Source organism: Pimephales promelas, chromosome 4 (genome assembly GCF_988280905.1).
Source record: "Pimephales promelas chromosome 4, fPimPro1.hap1.1, whole genome shotgun sequence".
NCBI lineage: Eukaryota > Metazoa > Chordata > Actinopteri > Cypriniformes > Leuciscidae > Pimephales > Pimephales promelas.
Genome location: NC_142772.1, coordinates 16,091,597 through 16,118,057, shown reverse-complemented (window position 1 = coordinate 16,118,057; position 26,461 = coordinate 16,091,597). Strand labels below are relative to the sequence as shown.

General features: G+C 40.3%; 1 protein-coding gene across 4 annotated transcripts in view; it reads left to right on the top strand.

The window, feature by feature from the left end:
- Positions 1–26,461, top strand: part of specc1 (sperm antigen with calponin homology and coiled-coil domains 1) — a 269,017-nt gene that overhangs the window by 226,278 nt on the left and 16,278 nt on the right. For all 4 annotated transcript variants that reach the window (XM_089129997.1, XM_089129999.1, XM_089129998.1 and 1 more), the window contains 2 exons: positions 24,531–24,647; positions 25,205–25,264. In XM_089129997.1, coding sequence (XP_088986123.1) covers positions 24,531–24,647; positions 25,205–25,264 — 177 coding nt within the window. The remainder of the gene's footprint in view (positions 1–24,530; positions 24,648–25,204; positions 25,265–26,461) is intronic.

Below are 26,461 nucleotides of genomic sequence, written 5' to 3'. Positions count from 1 at the left end.
GGCAAAAGCCCTGCTGTTATCGGCAGTACACTGACCAAAAGTCTTGAGAAACTGTCTAATTGGTTAAACAAATCAAAAGTCTAAGTGTTTTTCGATAAGAGCTCGGACAATAAATGACCTTAACCTTAAAATGAATGGCAAACTAATCGACCAGGTGGAACAAGAAAAATATTTAGGAGTGATTTTAGATTCTCAGATAAATTTTAAAAGTCATGTCAAAAACATCTCAAGAAAAATGAAGGCCAGTATGAACTGTTTCAGAATGATCAGGAGCTGTCTAACATTGGAAGGTGCTCATGTATTTCTGAACACTATGATTCTGTCCCACCTTTCGTACTGCACCACCGTTTGGTCGCAGACCAGCCAAACTACCCTAAAGCCGGTAGAGAGGCTTTATAAACGTGCCCTAAAAATTTTAGATGAAAAGCCCATTCGATTCCATCACTGCTATATTTTAAGTAAATATAAAATCTTAAATTTTGTCAATTTTTCTAATTTCAGACATATTAAGTTGTTTAGTAAATGTTTAACTGGACTTTTACCTGAGCCACTCTGTAAATTTGTGAACAGGCTGGAACCCTCCAGATCAACAAGAGCTGCTACACATGGAGACTGTAAAGTTCCATTTTTTAAAACTTCTTTTGCCCAAAATGTTTTTTTCTGTGAAAGGAGCCAATCTCTGGAACTGTCTTCCAACAAATATAAAGACCTTAACTAAACTGTCCACCATCAAAAAACTAACAAAAGCCTGGTTCATACAGCAGCAGCAGTGTGATCATGCCATATTAAATTGTATATTGTTGTGTATGTGAGGTGTGCATCTGTGTGAGTTTGAGTGAATGTGTTTATTTACTCATTTTTAGTGGTGCTAACTGGTTTCTTGACATTTTTTGTATTCACTGTCATTTTTTTTATTCCTTTGTTTTTCTTGATTGTTAAAAGCCCTTCTAGGAACAGGTGTTGCGAATTAGCCTTGGCTATAAACACTGATACAGGCATCGGATTGTTCTTTATGTAATAATCAATTTCTTTTTATATCTGTCCCTATTCAAATAAACAGTAAATAAATGAACACTAAGTTTGTTGTGCATTGTTATAGCCTATGTATAGGGCTGCATAAAATAGCTAATAACAGATATATAGCAGGCAGCCTATATATTGTTAAAAAGAAACACTTCAGTACACTACACTAGACAAAAATATATGGATTATAATACAGTATGTTACTTCAAACATTTCCATTCGTTATGGAACTAGATTGGAGAAAACCTATGCTTAATGTTTGGTGTGTTTTGCTTTTCAAACACACAACGCGAGTGACTCAGCGCGTGCAAAGGACATTTACTAAACTGATCGAGCCACTCCAAACTATGAAACATTATTTTTACATTATACATATCTACGTTTCAGCAGATATCCTCAAACATAATGTCTAAACATTATAAAATTCACCATTGAAGAATAAGCCTTCTTTATATCATGCTGTGTTTAATATTGAAGATAAAAACATTTTAGTGTGTACATATTCACTCCAATCTCATTTCATAACATTTTTGTCTGGCACCAGTTTAACTAGTAGCTACAATGTAAAGTAGGCTATATACAACCATTAGATGCGTATTATTATGCGTCTTACCTTAAAAACTTCCAAACTCGACGAAAAGCAGAGTCGCTATTCTTTGTTTTGAGGTGATGAGGGCGGTTAGAGCTGTGCGTTCTCTTACGAGAGGTTCTCTCGTATTGCGTAAGCTAGCTTACGCTACGGGAAAGATTCATCTTTGCTGAGAAGTTGAAGCCAAAAAATTATTCCATAATTTTGTAATCATTGTCAACGCAGTCTCTTCTGAGGCAGACCATGAGCGGGCTAGCTAGCGGCTCATTGGTTCGCTCAGAGAGAATGCACGAACCTATGGGAGAACGGCGCTGAGTCCGCGCCCAATGAGCGGACGGCGCTCAGCAAGCTAGCGCCATCCGACGCGTATCCTTTTTATTCCATATCCCTAAAAGAGCCGAGCGTCTTTTTAAAGATGCCTCGAATTTCCTGCGGCTCATGCCGCTCTCCACTCGAGGAAGGAGACCGCCACCCCATCTGCGTTCTCTGTCTCGGAGTGGAACACGCAGAGCTCGCCCTCGCCAACGGAGGATGCGACCACTGCGAGGACCTGCCTCTGTCCTCCCTGCGGGCTCGACTGCAGGCGGTCAAAACCGCTCCCGCGCCGCCTCTCACTTCGCCGCGGAAGAAGAAACGCCGCTCCCAGAGGCCGCCGGAGCCCCCTGCGGATCCATGTTGGCCGCCGCCGCCGCCCACCGACCGCTCTCCCTCTCCGCCCCTGCCGGACTTACAGTTGCGTCCGAGTGGCCGCTCTGTCGCCTCCGACGACACCGCGGATGAGAAGGACTCTTGTTCGCTGCACGCTTCTGACAGCGAGGATTGGTCGTCGATCGTCTCATCGACGAGAGAGTCTGCGGGGACCCGCGCCGGCATCGAGGAGGAACTAACGCGCCTCCTTTCACAGGCCGTCAACCACCTGGGTCTCGAGTTGCTCGAGAGCGACATCTTGAGCGAAATGGCAAACAGCGGTAGGAACCCGCCCATCCTTTTGGATCTGAGAAGCGCTACGGATCTTTCCCTTCGCACCACTAAAGCCGCCGCACAAGCCCTGGGGAAATGCATGGCCGCCCTCTGTGTCGCTGAGAGACACTTATGGCTCACGCTTACCGACATGGGAGATTCAGAACGCGCCGTGTTCCTCAACGCGCCTATATCTCCGACCGGGCTCTTCGGATCTGCCGTCACGGCATCGTTGACCGCTTCTCCGAGGTACAGAAAGCGACTCAGGCCATGAACTTGTTCCTGCCCCGCCGCTCTAGCTCTTCGGCAGGCCGCTCTCATGAGCCACCTGCCAGAACCCCACAGCAGCGCCCGCCTCAGCAAGCTCAGCAGCCCCAGCGTAGACAGGGCGGCCGCCCTCGCTCTCGCTCAGACAGCCGCCGCAGACAGCCTCCTCCCCGGGGGCCTCGACCCAAGATCGCGCTGAAGCCCGATCAACAGAAGTCTGCCTAGCACAGCTGAGAAAAAGACGGCTCTCTCCCGCTGCGGCCGGACCGCCGTCAAAGCTTCGCCCACTGTTAGTCCCCGTCTCACTGCCGACTACAGTAGAGTTTACCGCCACAATCAAGCCGGTTTCCCTGCCCGCTTGCGAGCGACTAAAAGCCGTTTTCACGGCTACCCAGAGAGTTCACAAAAAGAGCATAAAAGCCTCAAGTGTAAAAAATGTGCCCACAAGCATGTGCTCACTTACACACACAAGCACCATATGCCCAGGGTCTCTCACAGAGCCCATTCTCACGGAGCGAGCACTATCCGCTCCAGTAGCAGAGAACATAAGCACGCCCACGAGCCCGTGCGCATGTCCCCCCTCTGCCCGCTCTGTCACACGGCCCATAAACTCCTCTCTGAGTGTAAGTCCCGTTGCCATCCACATTATAAGCGTGCCCACACCCAGTGTCCAGCCCGCTATGTGCAGCAATCAGGGCGAAATCGCCATTCAACCGCTAGCCGCATGCTACGAAGCGTGGGAAGCCATCCCCGGCATCTCCCCGTGGGTTTTAAGCATAATAAAGAATGGCTATCGATTACAGTTTCGTCGCCGCCCACCACGCTCGCGCGTGCGGCTCGAATCCACTGTCAGCCCGGCTGCTATGAACACGCTTCGCTTAGAAATAGCCAAGCTACTGCAGAAGGGCGCTATAGAGAGAGTCCCGCCATCTATGACCGAGTCGGGGTTTTACGGCCATTATTTTCTGGTTCCCAAGAAAGGCGGCGGCCTCAGGCCGATCTTAGATCTCAGGGCTTTAAACAAAGCGCTCATGAAGAGACCGTTCAAAATGCTCACAGTCAAGAAACTCCTCGCGCACGTCCGCCAGGGGGACTGGTTCATCTCTCTAGACCTGAAAGACGCCTATTTTCAGATCCAGATAAACCCTCATCACAGGCCATTCCTACGTTTCGCCTTCGAGGGTCAAGTTTACCAGTATGCCGTTCTCCCGTTCGGCCTATCCTTAGCACCCCGTACGTTCACGAAGTGCATGGATACAGCGCTCGCTCCCCTGCGAAGTCAGGGGCTGCGCATTCTGAATTATCTGGACGACTGGCTGATTCTAGCAGATTCCCAGACGGAGCTTCTGTCGCACCGCACAGTTCTCCTCAACCATCTGGAAGCACTGGGACTCTCTGTCAACTGGACAAAGAGCTCTCTCCAGCCCAGTCAAACTATTTCATTCCTTGGAATAGATTTGAACTCTGTCACTATGACGGCTCGCTTATCCACACAGCGCGCGCCGTGTTCAGCGCCTAGCCGCCTCTTTTCAGATGGGTACCCACACATCCCTGAAATCTTTTCAGAGGATGCTGGGTTATATGGCTTCAGCCTCCGCTGTGCTACAGCTGGGTCTTCTGCACATGCACCCCCTTCAACTCTGGTTAAAGAGCCGCGTATCCCACCGCGAGTGGACGACGGGCCGCCAGATGATCAAGATTACTCAGACATGTATCACTGCACTGCAGCCATGGTCAGTAATTGAGTGGTTTCAGAGGGGCGTTACCATGGGGACTTTTTCTCGCCAGAAAGTCATCTCGACAGACGCATCCAACTCGGGTTGGGGTGCGGTTTGCGAGGGCTCACCGGCCGCCGGCCAGTGGTCGAGCCACGAGAGTTCCCTACACATAAACTGTCTGGAAATGATCGCGGTCGAGAACGCGCTGCTGTTTTTCCTCCCGCGCATACATGGTCACCACGTCCTGATTCGCTCCGACAATATGGCCGTGGTATCATACATCAACCGTCAGGGCGGCGTCAGATCCAAGAATCTCTTTCATCTGACACGCCGCATCCTGTTGTGGTCCCAGAGTCACCTGCTCTCTCTCAGAGCGACGCACGTACCGGGCCATCTGAACGACGGTTCAGACATGCTGTCCAGGAACCTGGTCTCCCCCGGAGAATGGTCCCTGCACACTCAAACAGTCCAAACGCTGTGGCGCCTATTCGGCAGAGCGGAGATAGATCTTTTCGCGTCAGAAGAGAACGCTCACTGCCCAATATTCTTCTCAAAGAGCGAGGACGCGCTAGCCCAGGATTGGCCCCGCTGCCCGCTCTATGATTTCCCCCCGATTTCTCTGCTACCGCAGGTCATTCAGAGAATCAGGGACTCACACCACTCGGTGCTCCTCATAGCCCCGCGCTGGGAGAATCAGATTTGGTTCCCGGAGCTTACGCAGCTGTCACAGACAGCCCCGTGGCCCATTCCAATCAGAGCAGATCTCCTCACTCAAGCCCGCGGCTCGATCTGGCATCCCCATCCACAGCGCTGGGCGCTTCATGCATGGGTGACCAACGACTACGCGTCGAATTGCCAGAAGGGGTTCTGAACACGATCAAACACGCCAGAGCGGATTCTACCAGAAAGCTCTATGCTGCAAAATGGTCTGTGTTCTCCAAATGGTGCACCGACAAAAATTTGGACCCACGGACGTGCGAGGTTTCGTCTTTGCTCGTGTTCCTTCAGGAGATGCTGGATAAGGGCAGGTCCCCATCCACTCTTAAGGTTTACGTGGCAGCCGTCGCGGCGTTCGTTGAACCCCGGCGCGCCCAGTCTCTGGGCAAAGACGAGCTAATCATCCGCTTCTTCAGGGGAGCCAGAAGGATGAACCCCCCTCGCCCCCCTACGGTGCCGGTCTGGGATCTTTCTATAGTTCTAGAAGCTCTGAAAGCCCCACCGTTTTAACCACTTGAGTCCGTGGAGCTAAAATACCTCTCGTTAAAAACCGTTATTCTGATGGCACTCGCCTCAGTAAAACGAGTGGGGGACATTCACGCGCTGTCTTCGAGCGCCGCGTGCCTGGAGTTTGGACCGAATGACTCCATAGTCATTCTAAAACCTAGACACGGTTATGTTCCGAAAGCGATTGGTACCCCTTTCAGGGCGCAAGTGATCTCTCTATCGGCGCTGCCTGCATCCGATAGCGAACGTGACGCTGACCGCCTCTGCCCGGTTCGGGCTCTCAGAGTGTACACTACACGCGTTGCCGCGTTCAGACGCTCAGAGCAGCTGTTTGTGTCGTTCGGTGGCCGCACCAAGGGTTTAGCCGCCTCGAAACAGACTCTATCCAGGTGGATAGTAGACGCGATTGCCTCTGCTTATGCCGCTAAAGACCTGCCTTGCCCTCTGGGCATCAGGGCTCATTCCACCAGAGGCATGGCCTCATCGTGGGCATGGTCCTGCGGAATTTCCATTCACGACATTTGTGTGGTTGCGGGATGGGCCTCCCCCTCCACTTTTGTCAGATTTTATAACTTGGAAGTTCCAGCCTTACAGGCTAAAATTCTGGCGGTCTAATACTTACAACTCTCCTTAGAAAGCCGCACTATCGGGAGTTCCATCACAACCGGCTCACCCCTTGTGTTCCCCTATGTGCTTATGCATTACACGTCACGGCCCGCTTTGCTGGCCGCCTTATTATCTTCATCCACTTAAAGATTCCCCCAGTGTTTCCCCCCCTGGGATGCTTAGTGGTTACTTAGCGCGCACGGCGTTGACCAGGTGTTCCCGTAGCGTAAGCTAGCTTACGCAATACGAGAGAACCTCTCGTAAGAGAACGAATCGGTTACCTAACGTAACCTCGGTTCTCTCTAGATGAGGGAACAAGTATTGCGTTCCCGGCCGTGCTTGCGCCACTAGCGTTTCGCTTCATGCTACAGAATCGACGAACTAGCCTGGGAGAGCTACCTTTATACACTGTAGCCACGCCCCTTTTGGCGGGCTGTGACGCAGTGAGCGAGCGCCGTCCGCTCATTGGGCGCGGACTCAGCGCCGCTCTCCCATAGGTTCGTGCATTCTCTCTGAGCGAACCAATGAGCCGCTAGCTAGCCCGCTCATGGTCTGCCTCAGAAGAGACTGCGTTGACAATGATTACAAAATTATGGAATAATTTTTTGGCTTCAACTTCTCAGCAAAGATGAATCTTTCCCGTAGCGTAAGCTAGCTTACGCAATACTCGTTCCCTCATCTAGAGAGATCCGAGGTTACGTTAGGTAACCGATTCGTTCCTTCACATGGATCATTTGAATTTGAACAGCTTGCACGCATGTGGGCGTGGTCGCATTAGCGCTAATCACTTCAGCCTGGAGAAACTGTACATGTCATTGCTTTCATACGGATTACTTACAGAGAATATTTGTTTTTGGTATGATGTACATCATTTAAAAATGGAGACTTAAAGCTTTGTAAAGACATAACTCTCACATGTGTGTGGCAAGTAGTTGCTGAGTTAAAGATCATTTTCTGTCACGTTTCAGAATGAACTTCACATTGAGAGAGAAGGGAGAACGCGCATCATGTTTATATACTTTATTTTACAAAAACCACAACATTTTGTTTTTATTATTAGTCAATAAAAGTGGTATACACAAATAAAAGTAGACATTTAACTGTTTTGAATGATGTATAACACTTGCCTGTATCAGAAAAAATTGACAGTTATTTGAGTCTCTTTTGCACTGATAAGAAAAAATCATACCAATCCAAATGAGTGACAAAATAACGCAAACGTTTTCCTATTTACATGTTGTGGTTTGTATAGTCACAGAGTGTGCAAATATCAAGGCCATATGAGACACAGACATCTTTTGACCGTATAAATATTATATTTTCTGAAGGCGAAGCACTGCTACTTGGGCAGAGTGATAACAATCACCTGAGACGCACCGTGACGAGGAGCAGAGAGTTCGCTTCGCTCAGCGTTGGAATAAAGAGTCAGCAATTACTAACGTTGGATAGAAAAGCATAGTTTATCATGGGTGTTTGCTTTATTGTATGAGCTGTGACAATAAACAGGGGAGACCAGGTAATGCAGTACCATGTTTCATTGATTTCCAACCAAAAACGCACCCAGATTTATAAATATTACATGAATAAATAATTATTATTACAGGAATCAATATATTTTAAATGCAATTTATTAGCTGAACCAAATGTATTCAACAGTAGCCTATATAATATACAGTATTGCATTACTATAGGATAGAATAAGGGGAAAGTAATAGCACAAATTGTTTTTGCACAATGAACTCACAGCCTATCGTACCCTTTTGCACGCTCAAGTTCGTTATTTCCATGGTTATTTCAAATTTAGGCTACTAGGTGCGCCGCGCGCAGGGTGCAAGTTCAACGCGGTGAACGCGCTCGTTTTTTTTCCCAAGCGTGTCCGCACCGCATCAAGATAAAAACATATTCATACCCTAATCATATAATAGTGTCACTAACGTTACATTAGATCTGGCTAATGGCACTGTTACAGTAGGTCATCTAAAAACATAACGGAACACTTACCTCAGCCGCAGGTGATCCACTTGTCCTGTCTGTGCTATCGATGGGATAGCCGTATCCTTCAGCACATTATGGTCCGTGTGGCAAATTCCATTTTTTCATTTCTCATTGAAATGTACCGAGCAAACATAATGTCCCTTGATAATCTTAGGTGTGTTTGGATAAATATCCAGAGTAAGTTAGCCATTTCTTCATCCAGTCAGCGTTTTTAGTTGGAATTCTGTGAAACATGGTATTACCTCCCCTGTTTACAGTCGCAGCTATTTACAATAGAGCGAAAACCCATAACTCTAAACTACGCTTTTACTATTTATAAATTGCTAACTCTTTTACCCAAACCCTGAGCGAACTCTCCGCTCCTCACCACGGCGTGTCTCAGGTGATGCGGTTATTACTCCGTCAAAGTAGCAGTGCTTCGCCTTCAGAGAATAGTTCCCATGTTTTATACGGTTAAAAGATGTTTGTGTCTCCTTTGACTTTGTTATTTGTACATTATGTGACTATACAAATCACAACATGTAAATAGGAAAACGTTTGCGTTATTTTGCCACTCATTTGGATTAGTATGAAAGCTGCAACCAGTCACATCCAGTCTTTGTGCTAAGCTAGGCTAGCGGTGGGTGCGTCAAACAGACTTATAGCACGCACGGAGATGAAAAAGGTATGTATGGACTTATCTAACTCTGGGGTGTAAGGTGAATAGGCTAAAGTCCCAAAAAGTCGGAGTGTTCCTTTAAGGGTGAGTAATTGATGACAGAATTTGAATCTTTGAGTGATCTGTCCCTTTAAAATTGATTCAGTATGTTTACTGGTACACCAATTGACCCTTCGCTAAGCCACGCCCGAAAACCGCCACTGGCCAATCATGTCTTAGGAACCGTAACTATGCGCGGAGTTCTGGCAAGCTTTCGAACGAGGGAAACATGCTGAAGCATTGTGCGTATGGATTGTGCAAATCTGATACTGGTATACTAAAAGTTTGGACGGGGGAGAGGAATTGTTTTCCTTCCAGAAAATCTAAAAGCCAAGGGGAAAAATGATTGGCGTGATCTAGCGTCTATGTGCGAGACCCATTCACAACTACTGGTAAATGTCGACATGCTTAACAAAAACACCTATTGCTTGGAAATATTGACGGTTCTTTGGTCATAATGATAACGTAAAATAAGACGATTAAAGAGACAAGACAAAGGCTCACTGACATACTTTAAAATATATTTCAGCATTTTGTTAATCAACGTCCTACTAACGTTATCCCTTACTAAGTAACTTAACCCAATCCGATCGCGGCTCTCCCAGTATTAGTGTTATTCCACAAGATTTATTGATTAGCTGTTTGATTTATAATTATTAAGATTATTTTCACATACCCTGCTGTGTATGATGATAGCTGTTCCTCAATTTGTGTTTCCCATTTGAACGGTCAGCGTATGAGGCGCTGCTGCTTGCGCTGGGACTATAACGTTAGGCTTTAACTTCAATTTTTAAGAAATTATTCTCTAATCGGTTGCATATAATGTCGTGAATATATCCCTCGAATGCATACTGTAGTCCCTTTTGTCTTTCTCTCTCAGATATTTCACCTGTTCACCAAAAATTACTAATTATCTCATTGAAATGTCTGATATTGATCATTCTGTCATTCTCTTCATAAATTCTGATCATTCTCTTCATAAATGATCATTCTGTTTATTTTTTCCACATTTACAGTTTTCTTTAATCTCTATAATTCACATAAACACCAGCCATGCTGGACACCTCAAACACACCTGATTACAAATGTCAGGACATTTAAACTTAGCCAGCACGTAGCACAGATAGAGGATTCTTCACATGGTTCCATCCTCACTGTCCCTCTGTGGGTGACGTCCTTACTGAAGAACTTCTGACCTGCTGGAGAAATGGCTAATGAACTTCTCCTACTCTCTTCAACTCAGCCCCAACGGTCCAGCTGAGGTTCTTTTGAGGTCTTCCTTTAATTTTAACATTTGATTCTAAATCAAAAGATGTTTGTGAAGTGTTGGGACTCTGAAGGCCCAGTAGGGGCTGAGCCCAAGAGGACCGCCACTGGCCCTTTGACCTGTTCCCAAACTCAGACCTTTCACAAACATACATGCACTCACACAAAGAAGAATGACTGCACTGGGACATACAGGAAGTGGCAGGAAGTCCGCTGAGGGACAATAAGAAGTAGTCTAGAGTGTGTAAGCTCCATCTCAACATTTTCATTTCTGTGACAACAATTCTCTATGTCCTACACATGTTTCTCTTAAAATGTGTGTGGTACCATTTGGGCTGCAACAGTCAAGTTTTGGCCTAGATGGTTATTTTTCTCACATCATTTTCTTTGCTGTTTTTCTGCGGATTTGGTTTTAAACATGGTTAAAAGGTGAGTACTACACTAAATTAAAGGGATAGTTCACTCAACAATACAATTCTCACCCTCATGTCGTTCCAAACCCATAATACTTTTATCATTCATACTTTCTTATAATTACACCACCGTCCATCTTTGGAACAAATTCTTTATATATATATATATATATATATATATATATATATATATATATACAGTATGTGCTCTCATCATTTTTATCCATCCATGAACGTCCACTCAACCAAAATTTCCTTGTGAAAATCAAAAATGCCTGTTTGATGCCCGAGAACAAATATATGCCATATTTGATCAACTATGTATGTGTGTTGATCAATGTTTATGTGAATAAAAGTTTAATTTTTTAAACCTGTTCATCTTATAAAGTGAAAATTGTGGTTGCTTATGGTTTGGATTTTCAATGGATGGACAATAATTATAAAATAAAATTAAATATATCATTATTTGTGTCCTGAAGATGAAAAAAAGGCATTCAGACTTGGACAGCTTGAGTAAATTATAAAAGATTTTTCATTTTGGGGTGAATTAACCCTTTAAGTAAAATATTTAAAAAAATATATATATATATATACACTAAGCGGAGGATCTGTAGAACTTTATAAATTGCATGGTTTCTGATTCTGCATAATGTTTTCTTTCTGAAATATGGAAATTTATGAGAATATAGAAAACAGATATGAATAATTATTGTCAAACTAGCTTTAAAACTGCTACAGTGGCCAATCACCTGAATCAATTTATTTTATTTGACTCATTGATTCTCTTTTGATTAATGTAAATCAACAATTAACTAAGCATTTGAGAGAAGACTTCACAGTGCAGCTATTGCATGAGATGCTGCTATGTACTGACATACAGTATATCTAAGCTAAGTTAACTGGTTTGTCTGTCTTGAGTTTTGTCTGTCACTACTGTGAAAGCCTGTAGTGAGACAGAGAGTGAATGAATGTGCAGTTTGACAGTCAACACCCATAACTTACATTCATATTTGCATTTTTATATTTACATCAATTACTGCAAAATACAGTGACAGAAAGAAAAACAAAAGTTTGGGGTCAGTAAGATTTAATAAATATATTTTGTATAACATGGTCTGTCTGAATATTTAATTCTGATTGGCTAGAAGGTGTACATTAAAAGCGTTTAATGCACAGGTTCCAGTCAGTTTAATCACCATTCTGTATTAATGAGTTGTTTTCATTGAAGCAGACAGACACTCAAAGATTGTAGATTGTGCTGCTCATAAAAATTTCATAGAGCAAGAACTTGTTATTGACTGTGACCCCAATACTTATATCAATAAAATAGCTTATAGCTAATCGCTACAGTACATTATATTTCTCAGCAACAAGGGGGTAACATCGCCTTTTTTGAAGTAATTAATCTAACTCTCTCTCTCTCTCTCTCTCTCTCTCTCTCTCTCTCTCTCTCTCTCTCTTTTTAATGAAACTTTTTCCAAGGAAATTTTTGTTTTGGGAGCTAAATATGTGCAGAAAAGACGAATTGATTGTCAGTTAGTAAATTTTATCTTGGGTCAAGCTAAATTAGCTATCTATTCAAGTAGGAAAAATAAGATTGAACAAAGACCTGGACATAATGTTACTGTGTTTTTTTCAACTCTCGTAAAGTCTAGAGTGTTGATTGATTTTAATTTTTATAAATCTATGGATGATCTTATCTCTTTTGAACTAAAATGGTGCAGCAAAGGAGCATTGTGTTCTATATTTGAAGATGAACTATTTTTCACATATTTACTGTAATTGAGTTTTCTCTGTGATTAATTTATAACTTGTGAATTGTATCATGTAAGCTTGTATTAAAGAGTATGTAAAATTCAAAAAAAAAATCTCTCTCTCTCTCTCTCTCTCTCTCTCTCTCTCTCTCTCTCTCTCTCTCTCTCTCTCTCTCTCTCTCTCTCTCTCTCTCTCTCTCTCTCTCTCTCTCTCTCTCTCTCTCTCTCTCTCTCTCTCTCTCTCTGCGCATGTGCGAGTGTGGCGCATGTCCCACTATGGTCTTTATTTTTTCTTTGGTTTAAGGTTACAAAGTTTTAAAGCCGCGTGTCGGTATGGCCTCTGAAGTTAGGCAGGGAGTCTCACACCTGTCGATGCGTAATGGTTGCAGGTGTGTGCCTGATATTGGCGTGAGCATGGAGGATGTTCTCGGTTTTGAAAATATTCTCTCAGCATCGCGTATGAACAAAGCCGTTATTGTGTTTTTAAAAACAGAACAGTTAGTTAATCAAGTGAGTGAGAATGGATTATGGATTAAGGAAACCTTTGTGCCCGTTACTCCTTTAACGGCTCCGGCAACTAAAGTCACTGTTTCTAACGTACCGCCCTTTGTCTCAAATGACGCGATTGTTAAAGAGTTATCCCGATATGGTAAAGTCGCAAGTCCTGTAAGGAACATTCCATTGCGATGTAAAAATGCTGATCTCAAACACGTTTTGTCGTTTAGGAGACCAACATGATCTCATGAGAATGCGTATGTATTTGTACGTAAAGTGTCGTTCTATCATACGTTTAATATGCGCAAAAACGTACATACGTATTTACAGTACTTTTTTTATTTTTTATTTTTTTTATTAAATGCTCGTAAAGGAAACACAACAAACAAACAAACAAAAAAAATAACATACCACAATTGTTGTCATTGTCATAACATACAATTGAGTCCTTCAGTCCAGATTAAGCTCCTTCTGTCTTTTTACTCCAGGTTAAGTGCCAAGTCCTTAAACGCAGCACTGTTCTTATAGTTTTTACATTTTTAGAGAACTCAATCGATTCAAAGTACATTTTCATTTCAAGTTTAAACCTTACAAAAAGAGGACTGCAATTAGAAAAATTACATTTGTGAAAGTGAAATTTAGCTAACAGAAAAATAAGATTTATAAAATAAATATCACTTTTCTTTTCACATTCATGAAAACCAAAAATTACATTTCTATATGTAAAATCAAAGTTAGGATTCACATAACATTTTATAAAATCACAAATGTTATACCAAAAAGTCATTGTGAGAGAGCAGTTCCAAAATAAATGTAAAGAAGTCTCAGGTTTCTCTAAACAGAAACAGAGGGTATTAATATCATTCTTAAGCCTTTTGAGAAAACACTTATCTGGATAAAACCTATGAATTAACTTAAAGGTAATTTCTCTTATTTTGTTAGTTATCAGGTATTTGTGAGGTAATGTCCAAACTTTTTTCCAGGGAATGTCACTTACAAAACCATTCCAGTAAGAAATCACACATGGCATAGAAACAGACTCCTCCTAGACTCGAATTTTCTTATTGTTTTTTGATTTAGAAGAAAAGCACTGTTTACCTACAAATGTCTTACACAGATCCACTGAGCGATAAAGAGATGAAGAAGAAAATCATTTAAAAAGCATGAGAACCCCTTGTGGCACTGCATCAGCCACAATTGCAAACTCTTTAGGAGTGACAGAAATTCCATGCTTTACCAAGAACTCTGAATAATTACAAATCGAACCATTTTGATGGAAAAGTTGATATACAAAAATAATTCCATTTTTAAACCAATTATCAAAGAAAATAGATTTATGTTTATACAGTAGGTTCTTATTATTCCAAATTATATAAGAGTGAGGTGTAAAATTGTGTTTAAAAATGAGGGACCAAGCTAATAACATTTGCCTGTGAAAAGGGGATAATTTGATGGGATTTTCATTATGTTATAATTACAGGTTAATAAGAATTTTAAACCCCCTAGTTTAGAAAAAATAGCATTAGGGATCAGACTCCAGATAGAAGCGGGCTTATTAATAAAGTTCTTTATCCAGTTTATTTTAAAGGTATTGTTTAAGGTGGTAAAATCGAGAAAGTTTAAACCCCCCTTCTCAATGGTGTTCATAAGTACAGATTTTCTGATAAAATTAGTTTTATTCTTCCAGACAAAGTTGAGGAGCATTGTATCAATTTTTTTAAGAATGGCGGTGTCGACACTTAAAGAAAGAGCAGCGTATGTTAACCTTATCAAGCCCTCAGCTTTGGCTAATAAAATTCTTTCCTTTAATGACAGATCTCGCTGGAGCCACATATAAAGTCTCTTCTGTGTACTCTCAATTAGTGGATTAAAATTTACAGAGCATCTTTCTAATTCATTTTTTGTTATAATAATACCTAAATATGACACCTGATCTTTAATTTGAATATTACAAATTTGAGACAAATTACACTCTTTGATAGACATCAATTCACATTTCAAAAGGTTCAATACTAAGCCCGAGGCTTTAGAGAATTGCTTGATATGCTCTAGAGCTAACGGAACTTGGTTAGCATCATGCAAAAAAAAGTCTGGTATCATCAGCCAACTGACTGATGAGGATCTGTTGGTCAGCAATAGAGATACCACGAAGACCACTATTCAAAACATAAGAAGCAAATATCTGGGAAACTAGTAAAAACAAATACGGGGATATTGGACATCCTTGTCTAATACCACGTGACAAATAAAACCTAGGAGAAGTACCAAATTTTAATTTGATTGAACTATTACAATTGTATTAAAGAGTTCTTACCGCCTTACAAAAATATTCACCAAAACCAAACTTTTTCATTGACTTAAAGATAAAATGATGTTCAACTGAATCAAAAGCTTTATAAAAATCCAGGAAAAGAATAAAACTATTATGTTCCACCAAATTGCTATAATCAAATAAATCTAAAACTAATCTAATGTTATTCATTATACAATACATTATAAAAATATCATTATGTGTCGGTCTCTCATAAATCCAGACTGAGTCTCATCTATAACATTCTTTAAGTCTTTTAGCAAATGTTATGGAAAAAATTTTATAATCGTTGTTAAGGAGTGTGATGGGTCGCCAATTGTCCAAATACGTAAGATCTTTCTTTGGTTTAGGAATTAGTGTGATGATACCCTGCGTTAAAGTAGGAGGTAAAGCTTCTCTATCAATACTCTCTTTAAAAACACTTGTCAAAAATGGAGAAAGTTCATCAGCAAATAATTTATACAGCTCAGCTGTAAGTCCATCACATCCTGGGGATTTATTGTTTTTTAAACTTTTAATTGCGCTTATTACTTCCTCATGAGTAACAGCTCTATCACAACACAATCTATCACTTTCAGAGATAGCTTTAACATTATTGACTGAATCCAGAAACAAAGTCGATGTCTCCTTTGTACATTTTGAACTATAAAGATTTTTATAAAAATTGGCACTGAAATTGGCTATATCCTTTGGATCTTTAACAACTTTGCCATCAACACATAATTTCTCAATTGTTGAAAGGGTAAAATTTCGTTTTTCAAGCTTAAAGAAATATGCAGAGTTAAGTTCTCCTTCTTCAAGCCATCTTTTCCTGGATCTTATATAAGCACCCCTAGCCTTTGATAAGTATAAATCATCTAATTTAGTTTGCAAGGCTGCAAGTTCAGATTTCTCCTTCAAAGACAGACAATTAAAATTACGGGTTTGAGATAATTTCATGATCAGGCTGTCCTCAAGAGCTCTTCTCTTTTTGGATAAATTTGCTCCAACTTTCCTTAAATAAACTCCAATCTCAAATTTTAGAAGCTCCCAATTGGCACAAAAATAATTTTTAATTGTAGCTGCTTTCCAATAGTTAGCAATTAATTCTTTAATTGTGTACTTTACATCTGGTAATTCTAAAAGTGAACTATTAAGTTTCCACAAAGAGGCTTTGATATGGCCTGGTGCATAATCTGCTGTTAAAGGGGTATTAATAAAAATAGTTTTATGGTCAGTTAAAGGGGTATATTCAATGCCAACATTTAAATCAAAATTGGACATACATTTTGATATAAGCCAATAATCAATTCGAGATTGCCTTGATCCATTTTTGTTGGTCCAGGTAAACTCCAAATTGTTGGGGTATCTTTCTCTCCAAATGTCCACCAAATCAAACTTACTTATTAGTCCTAACAGTGCAGGGCTAACACACGCAGTCCCCTTTGGTGGATGTCTATCCAAATAATTATTAGTATTTACAGTACTAAAACATAAAACATTTACGTATTGACAGCACAAAAACGTAATTTATTTACGTATGAACAAATCCACCGACGTACATTGTACGTATCACAATTTATGCATATTAATATCGTAGCATTATGTTTTGACTCTATTGCATTCCACTGTCTTATTAACCCCTTCAGACCTGAATTATGTCTCATGAGGCTTCTATAAATGAAAACAAATGAATTTTTTTTTTATATATATATATATATAATGGTTTTTATTGTGATTTTTTTCTTGCCCATTCCAATGGACATCATGTCAAAACAGGTGTACTTCCCAAAAATGTACCAGCATAAAATAAATTATTAAACATAAAATTTGTTGGTCTATACTTTAAGCTTTTTCTCAAAAAAAAAAAAAAAAAAAATTCCAGCAGTATACCATTTCAACTATAATTTTGAGGTTTTTGTTTTACAGATTGCACATATAACAAACTAAATATCTTCGAATCAATCAATCTGGTCATATTAGAGTCATTTATGTGTGCATCTTTCTTTTTTTAGATCAAAAACTTGAACATTATAACATTACAACTTCAATCGTAAGGTTTTTCCTTTATATATTGCACATTTGTTTATTCATAACAAAATAAACCTAGGAATCAATCAATGCATTCATGTTAGAGTCATTTCCGTTGTGCATCCAGTGTTTTCTTGTATTTTTACAGTACTGGCAGGACGGTTGCAAGCAAGTCACTGTATTTCGATTTCCAGTAACTAGTGTAATTCACTTTACAGTGCACAAGATCAGTAATGCAAACTACAAAATAGTACTTTACTATATTTTTACTGTATTTCATAATTTCGCAATTTGATTATTGCTGTAATCAATTATACGGCATTGTACTGTAATATATATTGATACATTACTGCTAAATATTATTGTAATTTTCAAAATAGTTACTAATAATGATAATCTTATATTATAATAATATCATATAGTTATTTGGAAAATATAGGAAAACAAAATACTATTGAAGTCAAATACTCTCAGCTGTTTTGTTACCGACATTCTTTAAAATACCTATTTTGTGTTTAGCAGAATAAAAACGGTATGAAACTCATACAGGTTTGGAACAACATGAGGGTGAGTAAGTGATGACAAATATAATTTGTGGGTGAACTATACCTTTAAAGGGATAGTTCACCCAAAAATTTAAATTAGCCCACTAAAAATTCAAAATTTAAATTAATTAATGATTTAATCACCCTGGCCTCTAGCCATCCTAGGTGTATATGACATTTTTCCCTCAATCAATCAGAGTTATATTTAACAATGTTCTGACCCTTCCAAGCTTTATATTGGCTGTTTTGAAAGTGCATCTATCCATGATACAAGTGCATCTATCCTTCAGAATAGTGCATCTATCCATGATAAAAGTGCATCTATGCATCATAAAAGTGCATCTATCCATAAAAAATATATATTAATATAAAATATTAAAAATATTCATATTTAAGTTGTGCTTTAGATTTAAGTCAAATCCGTATGTTCTTTTGGCCAGAAGTTATTTTACTATATAAAGATTTAAATATGGATATTTTTCTTACATCTTCATCTTCCTCATCACTCCACATAAAGTCAACATCTGTGATATTTTCATCAGCTATATGTTCAAGCACTTCAGAACTGAATATTCTGCACATAAAAAAAATTCAAAAATGTATCGGTACTGTGATATTATTATTTTTTATAAAAGAAATTTCAATCAGCATCACTGAAAATGTGACTTCAGTAACAGGCTTTCAAACCTACTGTCCATTCTAATGGACAGACACATTTAAAAAAATCCTGATTTAAAACGTGCAATTCTACAGTCGATTTTTATTTAATTAATAAGTTCAATCTTTCTATTTTACATACAAACCATGAAATACTGGAAAAAATATATACAAAATGTAAATATAACTTAGAAAATGTTGCTTGCTTCTGTGTTTGGAGTGAAGTGCTGACATGCTTCTCTTCGATGTAGTGTTTTTTTTATATAATTACCACTTGCAGAGCTTTTCTGGCATTTGATTGGATGACAAACGTCCAATCTTATGGACTGCAGGCTTTAAACTAGGTGAAATGCTCCAGAAGTTAAAAAAAAAGGGGGCTGACATGTGATGTCCATTGTACTGGACACAGGATCTGAATGGGTTAATGAAGTTTTCAGTCGCATTTATAATACTCATAAATATTAACATTTTGCTTGTTTCGCCTGCATGGTGTTAAACAATACACTATAAAACCTTTAAAATACATTCTTTAACATTACTCGTTTAACCATTTTGTAATAGTTTATTTACCTTGAGACACATAAAGCGTTTTCTCCTATAAAACACAACAAAATTTCACAAAAGACATCAATTTTATTAGTTTGATGTAATCCAAATCTTTAGAATCCATAGTTGTTTGCAAGAAACAACTCCTAATTCAGCCTCTTATCCAGTCATGATCTCTCCATTCTCAGCAGCGACCGTACATGTCAAACCCCGCGCTGGTGATGATGAATTCAAATTCAAAAAATGCGCCCTTGAGAAGCAAAAGCGATACGTCATGTTTTACGGCAGTGATATCAAACGTTCATTGGCTCTTCCTTGCTTCGTCACAGTTTGCGACATGAAGGACTGTGACGGTTGGTTAGTTTAGTTCATTTGAAATGGAGAAGCGCGAACCGAAGCCGGATTAACATTTTCATTAGTAATTTAATTTCTGCTCTGTACTTCATACAAAACTATTACAATACTGCTAGAGAGAAGACTGCGACTGCAACGCTTCATCATGTGAACGGCTTTTGGTATCGGTTTTGACATTTTCGCAATAAATAAATTATTGTGATTATACTTGTCTGTTAGTTATGTTTTTCTTCATAATTGTAGTTTGTTACGTAGTTTTAAGGAATTGTTATGGGTAGGTTTAGCGGTAGGAGTAGGATTGGTGGCTCAAAATATATTTTAATGCTATATTGAAACTGCCCTTTCCCAACACATCTGTCCATTACGTTTTATCCTTTTTATATAAAGTATAAAATGGGTATGTTTAGGTTTAGGATTAGGGTTACGGGATCTTACATTTATCTATAAAATGGTAAAAAAGGGAAATTATACAGATATCTTTATGATATAGAATATACGTAAATAATTTACGTTTTGTAGCTGTAAAAACGTAATAATGTTCACCCTAGGGCGTCATCTAACTGACGCTAAAGGGCGCCTAAAGCGTCAGATATTGAAGCATGTCCAAATGCTTCCCAAGGCGTCAGTTAGGTGACGCCTTGGGAGTGAGAATGGGCTGTAATGTTACGTTTAAATGTTGCAGATACGTCTATATTATACGTTTCAACATCTATCCAAACGTACCAAAAAGTAAGTTTTCTATCTTTGCAAAAACGTAAAATACCTACGTATTAACAATGAGACCAGGCTGAGGAGACAGGTGTTAATGTTTCTGACTTAAACAGAGCGCACATTAGAGATCTCGTTTCGTGTAAGTCATGGAGATGGATCATATAGCCTATGCTGCAAGTACAGATAACCTAAAGTGCTTTGAATGTGGAAATATAGGCCACAAACGTTTCACCTGTCCCCCCAAAAAAGCGGATGTTGAGCAGCAGTTGCCTGTTGATCTTACTGATATAGTGCATCACAATGATACCAGTGATATTGAGGATAATACGGAAAAAACACAGGATGAACGAGTATCTGAGAAACCAATCAAAAGGCCGTTGGAGGAGGTACACGGGCACAAAGACGTGAGTAAAAGCGATGATGGTATGGATGTGGAGAGAAGTGAGAAGGCTGAATGTAGTTCTGCGCTTGTCATAAATGATGATGTTGTAGAAGTAAAAGAAAATGAGTTTGTAACACAGACTGCGATAGAAATGGCTGAGAAATGCTCGGTGGGTGAGCTAGATGGGCTATGTCAGTGTACAGATGACAGTATGAAAGATGATGGACACTGGTCTGAAGGGTCAGAAATGTCAAAAATAGATACAAAAGATCTGTACACTGTGGGACAAATCAATTATTTTCTGGATGAGACAAAAGGTAAAAAAGCATAGAAGTGAGTGATTTTTTCCCAGATCTGGAAAAGTTTATCTTATCTGTAATATGGGCAAGGAAAAATTGCAGATGAGTTGTCAAAACAGAAACGTTTTAGGTTAAAGAAACATATAACTGAAATTAGGAAAAGGTTTAAGACAGGGAAAGGGAAAAGGGGAAAATATACCTAATCGTTATGGCTAATACACATCTCTGTCTGATTGTTTTATCTTCTTCTTTCTCATGGAAACCCTACGTGTGGGATCCTTAAATGTCAACGGAATGAGGGATAAGAGTAAAGCTGATACAGTGATTAATTTTATCAAGCTAAAGAAATTAGATGTTATTTTCTTACACGAGACTCATAGTGATGCAAACAATGAGGTTGACTGGCAATTGTGGTGGAAGAATGAATGTGCGCTCACACATGGTACTAATCTGAGTGCAGGAACTGCTATTCTTTTCTCGCCTTCTATAAAAGCCAAATTTTGGAAAAGTGAAATTGAACCAGGAAGAGTTTTAGCAGTTAAGGTTGATTTAAATGGTCTTGTTTTTATGTTTATAAGTGTATATGCACCTAACATAGTAGCTGAGAGAATAATTATCTTAGATAAATTAAAAGGTTTTTTTTAGGAAAGCAGAAGGGTAATTTTTTTTACTATCTTAGCTGGGGATTGGAATTCTACAATTAATGCTTTGCTTGATAGAAATAGAGAGGAACCTCATTTTCAGTCATCTACATTACTTGATAATGTCATTAAAACATCTAATCTCACTGATATATGGAGAGAAAATAATCCTTCTGTTAAGCAATATACATGGGTAAAGGTTAGTGACGGGAGGATTTCAGCAGCACGACTAGACAGACTGTACTTATCAAATAGTATGAAAAGTAGAATTTTTAATACATCTATTGTCCCCACATCCTTCACTGATCACAAATTAATCACTATTGATTGTAACTTGAACTCTAAGAAAAATAGAAGTGTTTACTGGCACTTTAATGTCAAGTTGCTACAAGATAAGAGCTTTTGTGATTCTTTTAAGCACTTTTGGGAGACATGGAGAAAAGAAAAAACAAGGTTTGATAATGTTATTCTTTGGTGGGAAATTGGTAAAGCTCACATAAGGGATTTTTGTCAGCAGTATACATCTTGCTCTAATTTTAGTTTGAAACAATCTCTGGAACGGCTTGAAAGAGAAATCCTTGCCATTGAGAAAAACATGATGGGTGATCTTTCTCCCAATGTGCATGAGTGGTCTGAGAAGAAATTAAAATTAAGCTCCATTTTAAATGAAAACGTTAAAGGAGCTCTTGTGAGAAATAGATTCTTATCTATAAAGGATATAGACAGTCCCACCTCTTTTTTTTCAATCTACAACGCAAGAGTGTACAAGTTAACCAAATGCATATTCTCTGTACGATCTCTGTACATTCGTACCTACCTAGATTTAGACAAGATGAATATGTCTGACTTTAGTTTTGTCCACTGGCTGACTCTTTTGTGGCAAGCTGTTGCATATTTTGCTGCTGTTGTGATCAAAATATATGATTTTGTTTTTCTTACTTTTGTAATGCCTTAAAATTTGGTGCTAGTTGTTTAAATTTTGTGGAAAAAAAAAACTGCTACTGTATGTTGTGAGCACAATGTACCAGGAAGTGTTCTTTTATTTCCACTATTTGAGAGCACAGTAACCACAGTCACTGCTCTTGCACCTGCTAATCTCTTTTAGCAGGTGGGATATTTAAAGGTAAATCCCATCTTCCATCATCTTTTGTCATTTAGTGGCATCTTTCCGAATTTTTTTTCTTTTCTTTTTTTTGTAATTTGTTGCAATTTTATAATTTGGTTGAGCCACATTGTGTCCCGTGTTGGTTTGGGTGTAGCTTCAGCACCAGCTATGAAAGGGCGCTCCTGTGCAGTTTCTGCTCCTGCCACTGCAGGGCTTCAGTGAGATCGGTGTCCATAGTTAGCAACATCTAACAACTTATGAAAATCAATACGATCATTTCCAATCAATACGAAAAAATAAAATCCAGCCCAACAGTCTTTTTCATTCACTTGTCAATGTGTCAAATGACCATGATAATGGTCCATGGGATAATCCATCGCTAGCCATGGATGAGATTTCTACTATGGTGGCTCCCATTGTGCACTGCAACATGAACACTTTTTTATCATCACCATTTTAATAATAATAATAATAATAATTTGTTACATTTGTATAGTGCTTTTTCTGGGACCTCAAAACGCTTCACATATGGAAGGTTGAATCTCCTCAACCACCACCAATGTGCAGCTTCCACTTGGATGATGCGACGGCAGCCATATTGCACCAGAACGCCCACCACACACCAGACTACTGGTGGAGAGGAGACAGAGTGATGAAGCCAATTAGATTGTTGAGATTCATATGCTGATTGTTAATGTCTGTGTGTGTCTGAATGTTCAAAATCTTTTTTGTGTACAAAGTTTTTAAAATCCATCAGATTTTAATTATATAATACTGCTGGATCTCATGCTATAAAATCACAGGGCTTTTATAATCAATAATGTGAAATGAATGACACGGGAAACCAATATGGTATAGAGAACCATGAAAAAGTTAAGTGCGTGTTGGTGTGATGGATGGTGCATCAACGGTGGTCACCTTCCTGGAAAATTTTGCACGCTTTGCAATCTCTAAAAGAACATTTCTGCACACTGTGCAGGCAACCTTTCCCCTGTGCACTTCAGTACAAAAGAGCATCTTTCTCTAAAAGACAATGGATTTAGTGCCTTAGTGTGACGTTGCGTCTTTTTCAAGATGCCAATCCACCCATGTGTTTCTGGATGCGGTCGTTAAATGGCTGACAACCACGATCACTGTTTCACATATCTATGCCTTAACTATGCTGAGACAGCATTTGTGGATGAGTCATGTACCCACTGCAGGAAGATGACCATCGCGATGCTGAGATCCAGTACCTTGAAAGAGGTGGAGACCCCTCTGCTTTCCAGAGAGCTACTTTGGTTAATACACTGGGTGATCTGAGGGTTACAGTGGGGGCTCTCCCACCAGGTCAATCCCTGTGGACTCCCACTCCTCTATCGCAACGCAAGCTGTGGAGCTTCTGGGTGGAGGTACTGGTCCTTCTCATGGGGAACCCAGCATCTTATTCTGGGCTCTGCCAGAGGATCAGATGTTGATTGCTGCATTGGAGGGCAGGCTAGTCTCCCCCGGGGGTGGAGATTCGGCTGAGTTGCCCCCTTCAGGGAGAGTAACATCGACCCAGAGCTGACGAGCATACTTTCCTTGGCCGCCGCAAACGCACAAGGTTGGATGATTGGTTTCTCGGGTGGGTGTTGCCTTTCTTTCTGGAAGTCCATGAGGAGGTCACGAAGTCATGGAAGGCACCTTTTTCTGCCCAAAGCTGCTCCGGTGCCTCCTCTACTCTAACTACCCTCGATGAGATTGGAGGTTGCCCACGTCTCCCATCCAGAGCTCTCGCGGCCAAGGCTTAAGTTACAGCGTTGCTGGACAGGCCGCTTCTGTTTTTTTACAGTATAAAAGCCATTGTGATTATGGCGAGTCCCTGTAAACCACATATAGGTGTGTGTGTGGGGGGGGGGGGATGCTACATTTTGGGGACCAAATGTCAACACAACTATTTGTATGGTGTCTTTAAACTTTTCTCTGTCTCTGTCATTGTAGAATATAGATGTGACAAACTTCAGCAGCAGCTGGAGTGATGGCCTGGCATTCTGTGCTCTGTTACACACCTATCTACCTGCACATATCCCTTACCAGGAGCTCATCAGCCAAGACAAGGTACACATGTATTTCTTACATTGATTATTTTAAGTGTCTTAGTAAATCCTCAACTTATATTTAGTGCCTGGCACATTCAGCAATAAAACAGTGTGTTAACAGTCAAGACTTTCCCTCAGCTGACCTGCCAGATGTAATGAATTACATGCTTCTATGGATTAGTGTTGACAGAATACATAACCAAATGACACTCGGAGAGGTGTAGACACAACATGCATAACAAATACTGTAAATGGCTGCCCTGCCCTCCCTGTATGTTTATTCAACCATGCGCACACCCACGTAAACGCAATGTGCCACGGTCTTATGTGACAAATTGCAGCCATAAGTATAATAGTGATTACAGGAAGAGATGGTATATTATGCTTTTGAATTATTCACAAAGCCTCTTCCAGTGTGTTGTAAATGTCAAGGCTACTAAAAGGCCACGTATGTGGATCTAGAGCATTGCTAGAGAATTCAGTTGAGTTTAGACACCTGTTTTTCACTACTGTAATTAATATTCAGATGGTTAATACTGGTCAAGTGGTTAAAAGAGTGCTGTTTTTTCCCCATAGGGACGAAATCTCACTCTGGCATTCCAAGCAGCTGAAAGCATTGGTATCAAGACCTCTCTGGTGAGTCTATGCTAGTTTTTTTTTTCTCCCATTTTTTCAGTCTTCTGTAATTGGGCAGATTTTGTTAATACAAGATTGTAGAAGTAATATAATTTACGATATGGCAAGTCATCTTGGACTTGCACCCTCTTACAAAAAATAAGTAACCCATACTTCAAGTTAATTTTATTATGTCTACTTTAGTAAAGTTCAAGTATTTTTAAGTATAGGCTACTTTATGTAGTAAATACAAGTCCGACGGGGACTTGACAATAATCCTACTAGAAGTATACTTGTGTGCTGCTTCAATACTACTTGGGACTAATTGGCTCACTTTTTTTAAGCATACTTTGCGTAACAGTAGTCAACTAGTTTACAATTAAGTTTTTTTTTGTATTGCTACTATACTACAAGAGAACAAATAGGTATACCGATAGTTTACTAGTAAATTTTCTTTAAGTATACATAAATTCAAACTTTTTCTACATTTATTACTATTTTTATATTATTTTTGCGCTTTAAGTATACTACTGTTTCAATTTTATAATTGTAATGTACGTACCTTTAACTGTACTTTAATTATGAAACGGCGTCCCTGAGGCCGGCTGCTCAGTGATAGTGTCATGGTTTTTCACAGGAGGCAGGTAGCAGGGCCCCTCCTTCCCCCGGTGGAGGGCCGGCAGAGAATCTTTTGTTCCCAGCTCCCCGCTGTTCACCCACGAGTGGGCAGCGGCCTGAGTTGGTTGAGAAGGACTTGACACTATCACTGAGCACACAGACAGGAATGAGTGCGCTCGACGTCCTGGGGCGTCGACCCTCTCATTCCTCTCTGTCTCTGAGGGTGCGGAAGGGAGCGTGTGTCGTCCCTCGACTATGCCACTCCCCTCCGCCTCTATCGCCAGACCCCCGGCAGAACAGACCCCCGTGGAACGCTGGTCCTTCCGTTTCTTCGGTTTGCTTTCGAAGGCCAGGCATATCAGTACACGTTTCTCCCATTCGGGTTAGCTCTGTCCCCTCGCGTCTTCACGAAGATCGTCGAGGCAACCCTTGTTCCCCTTCGCGAACACGGGGTTCGCATCCTGAACTATCTCGACGATTGGCTGATACTGGCACACTCTCGAGAACAGGTTTGCGAACACAGAGACCTGGTGCTCCGGCACCTAGCCCGTCTTGGGCCTTCGGGTCAACCGGGAGAAGAGCAAACTTTGCCCCGTGCAG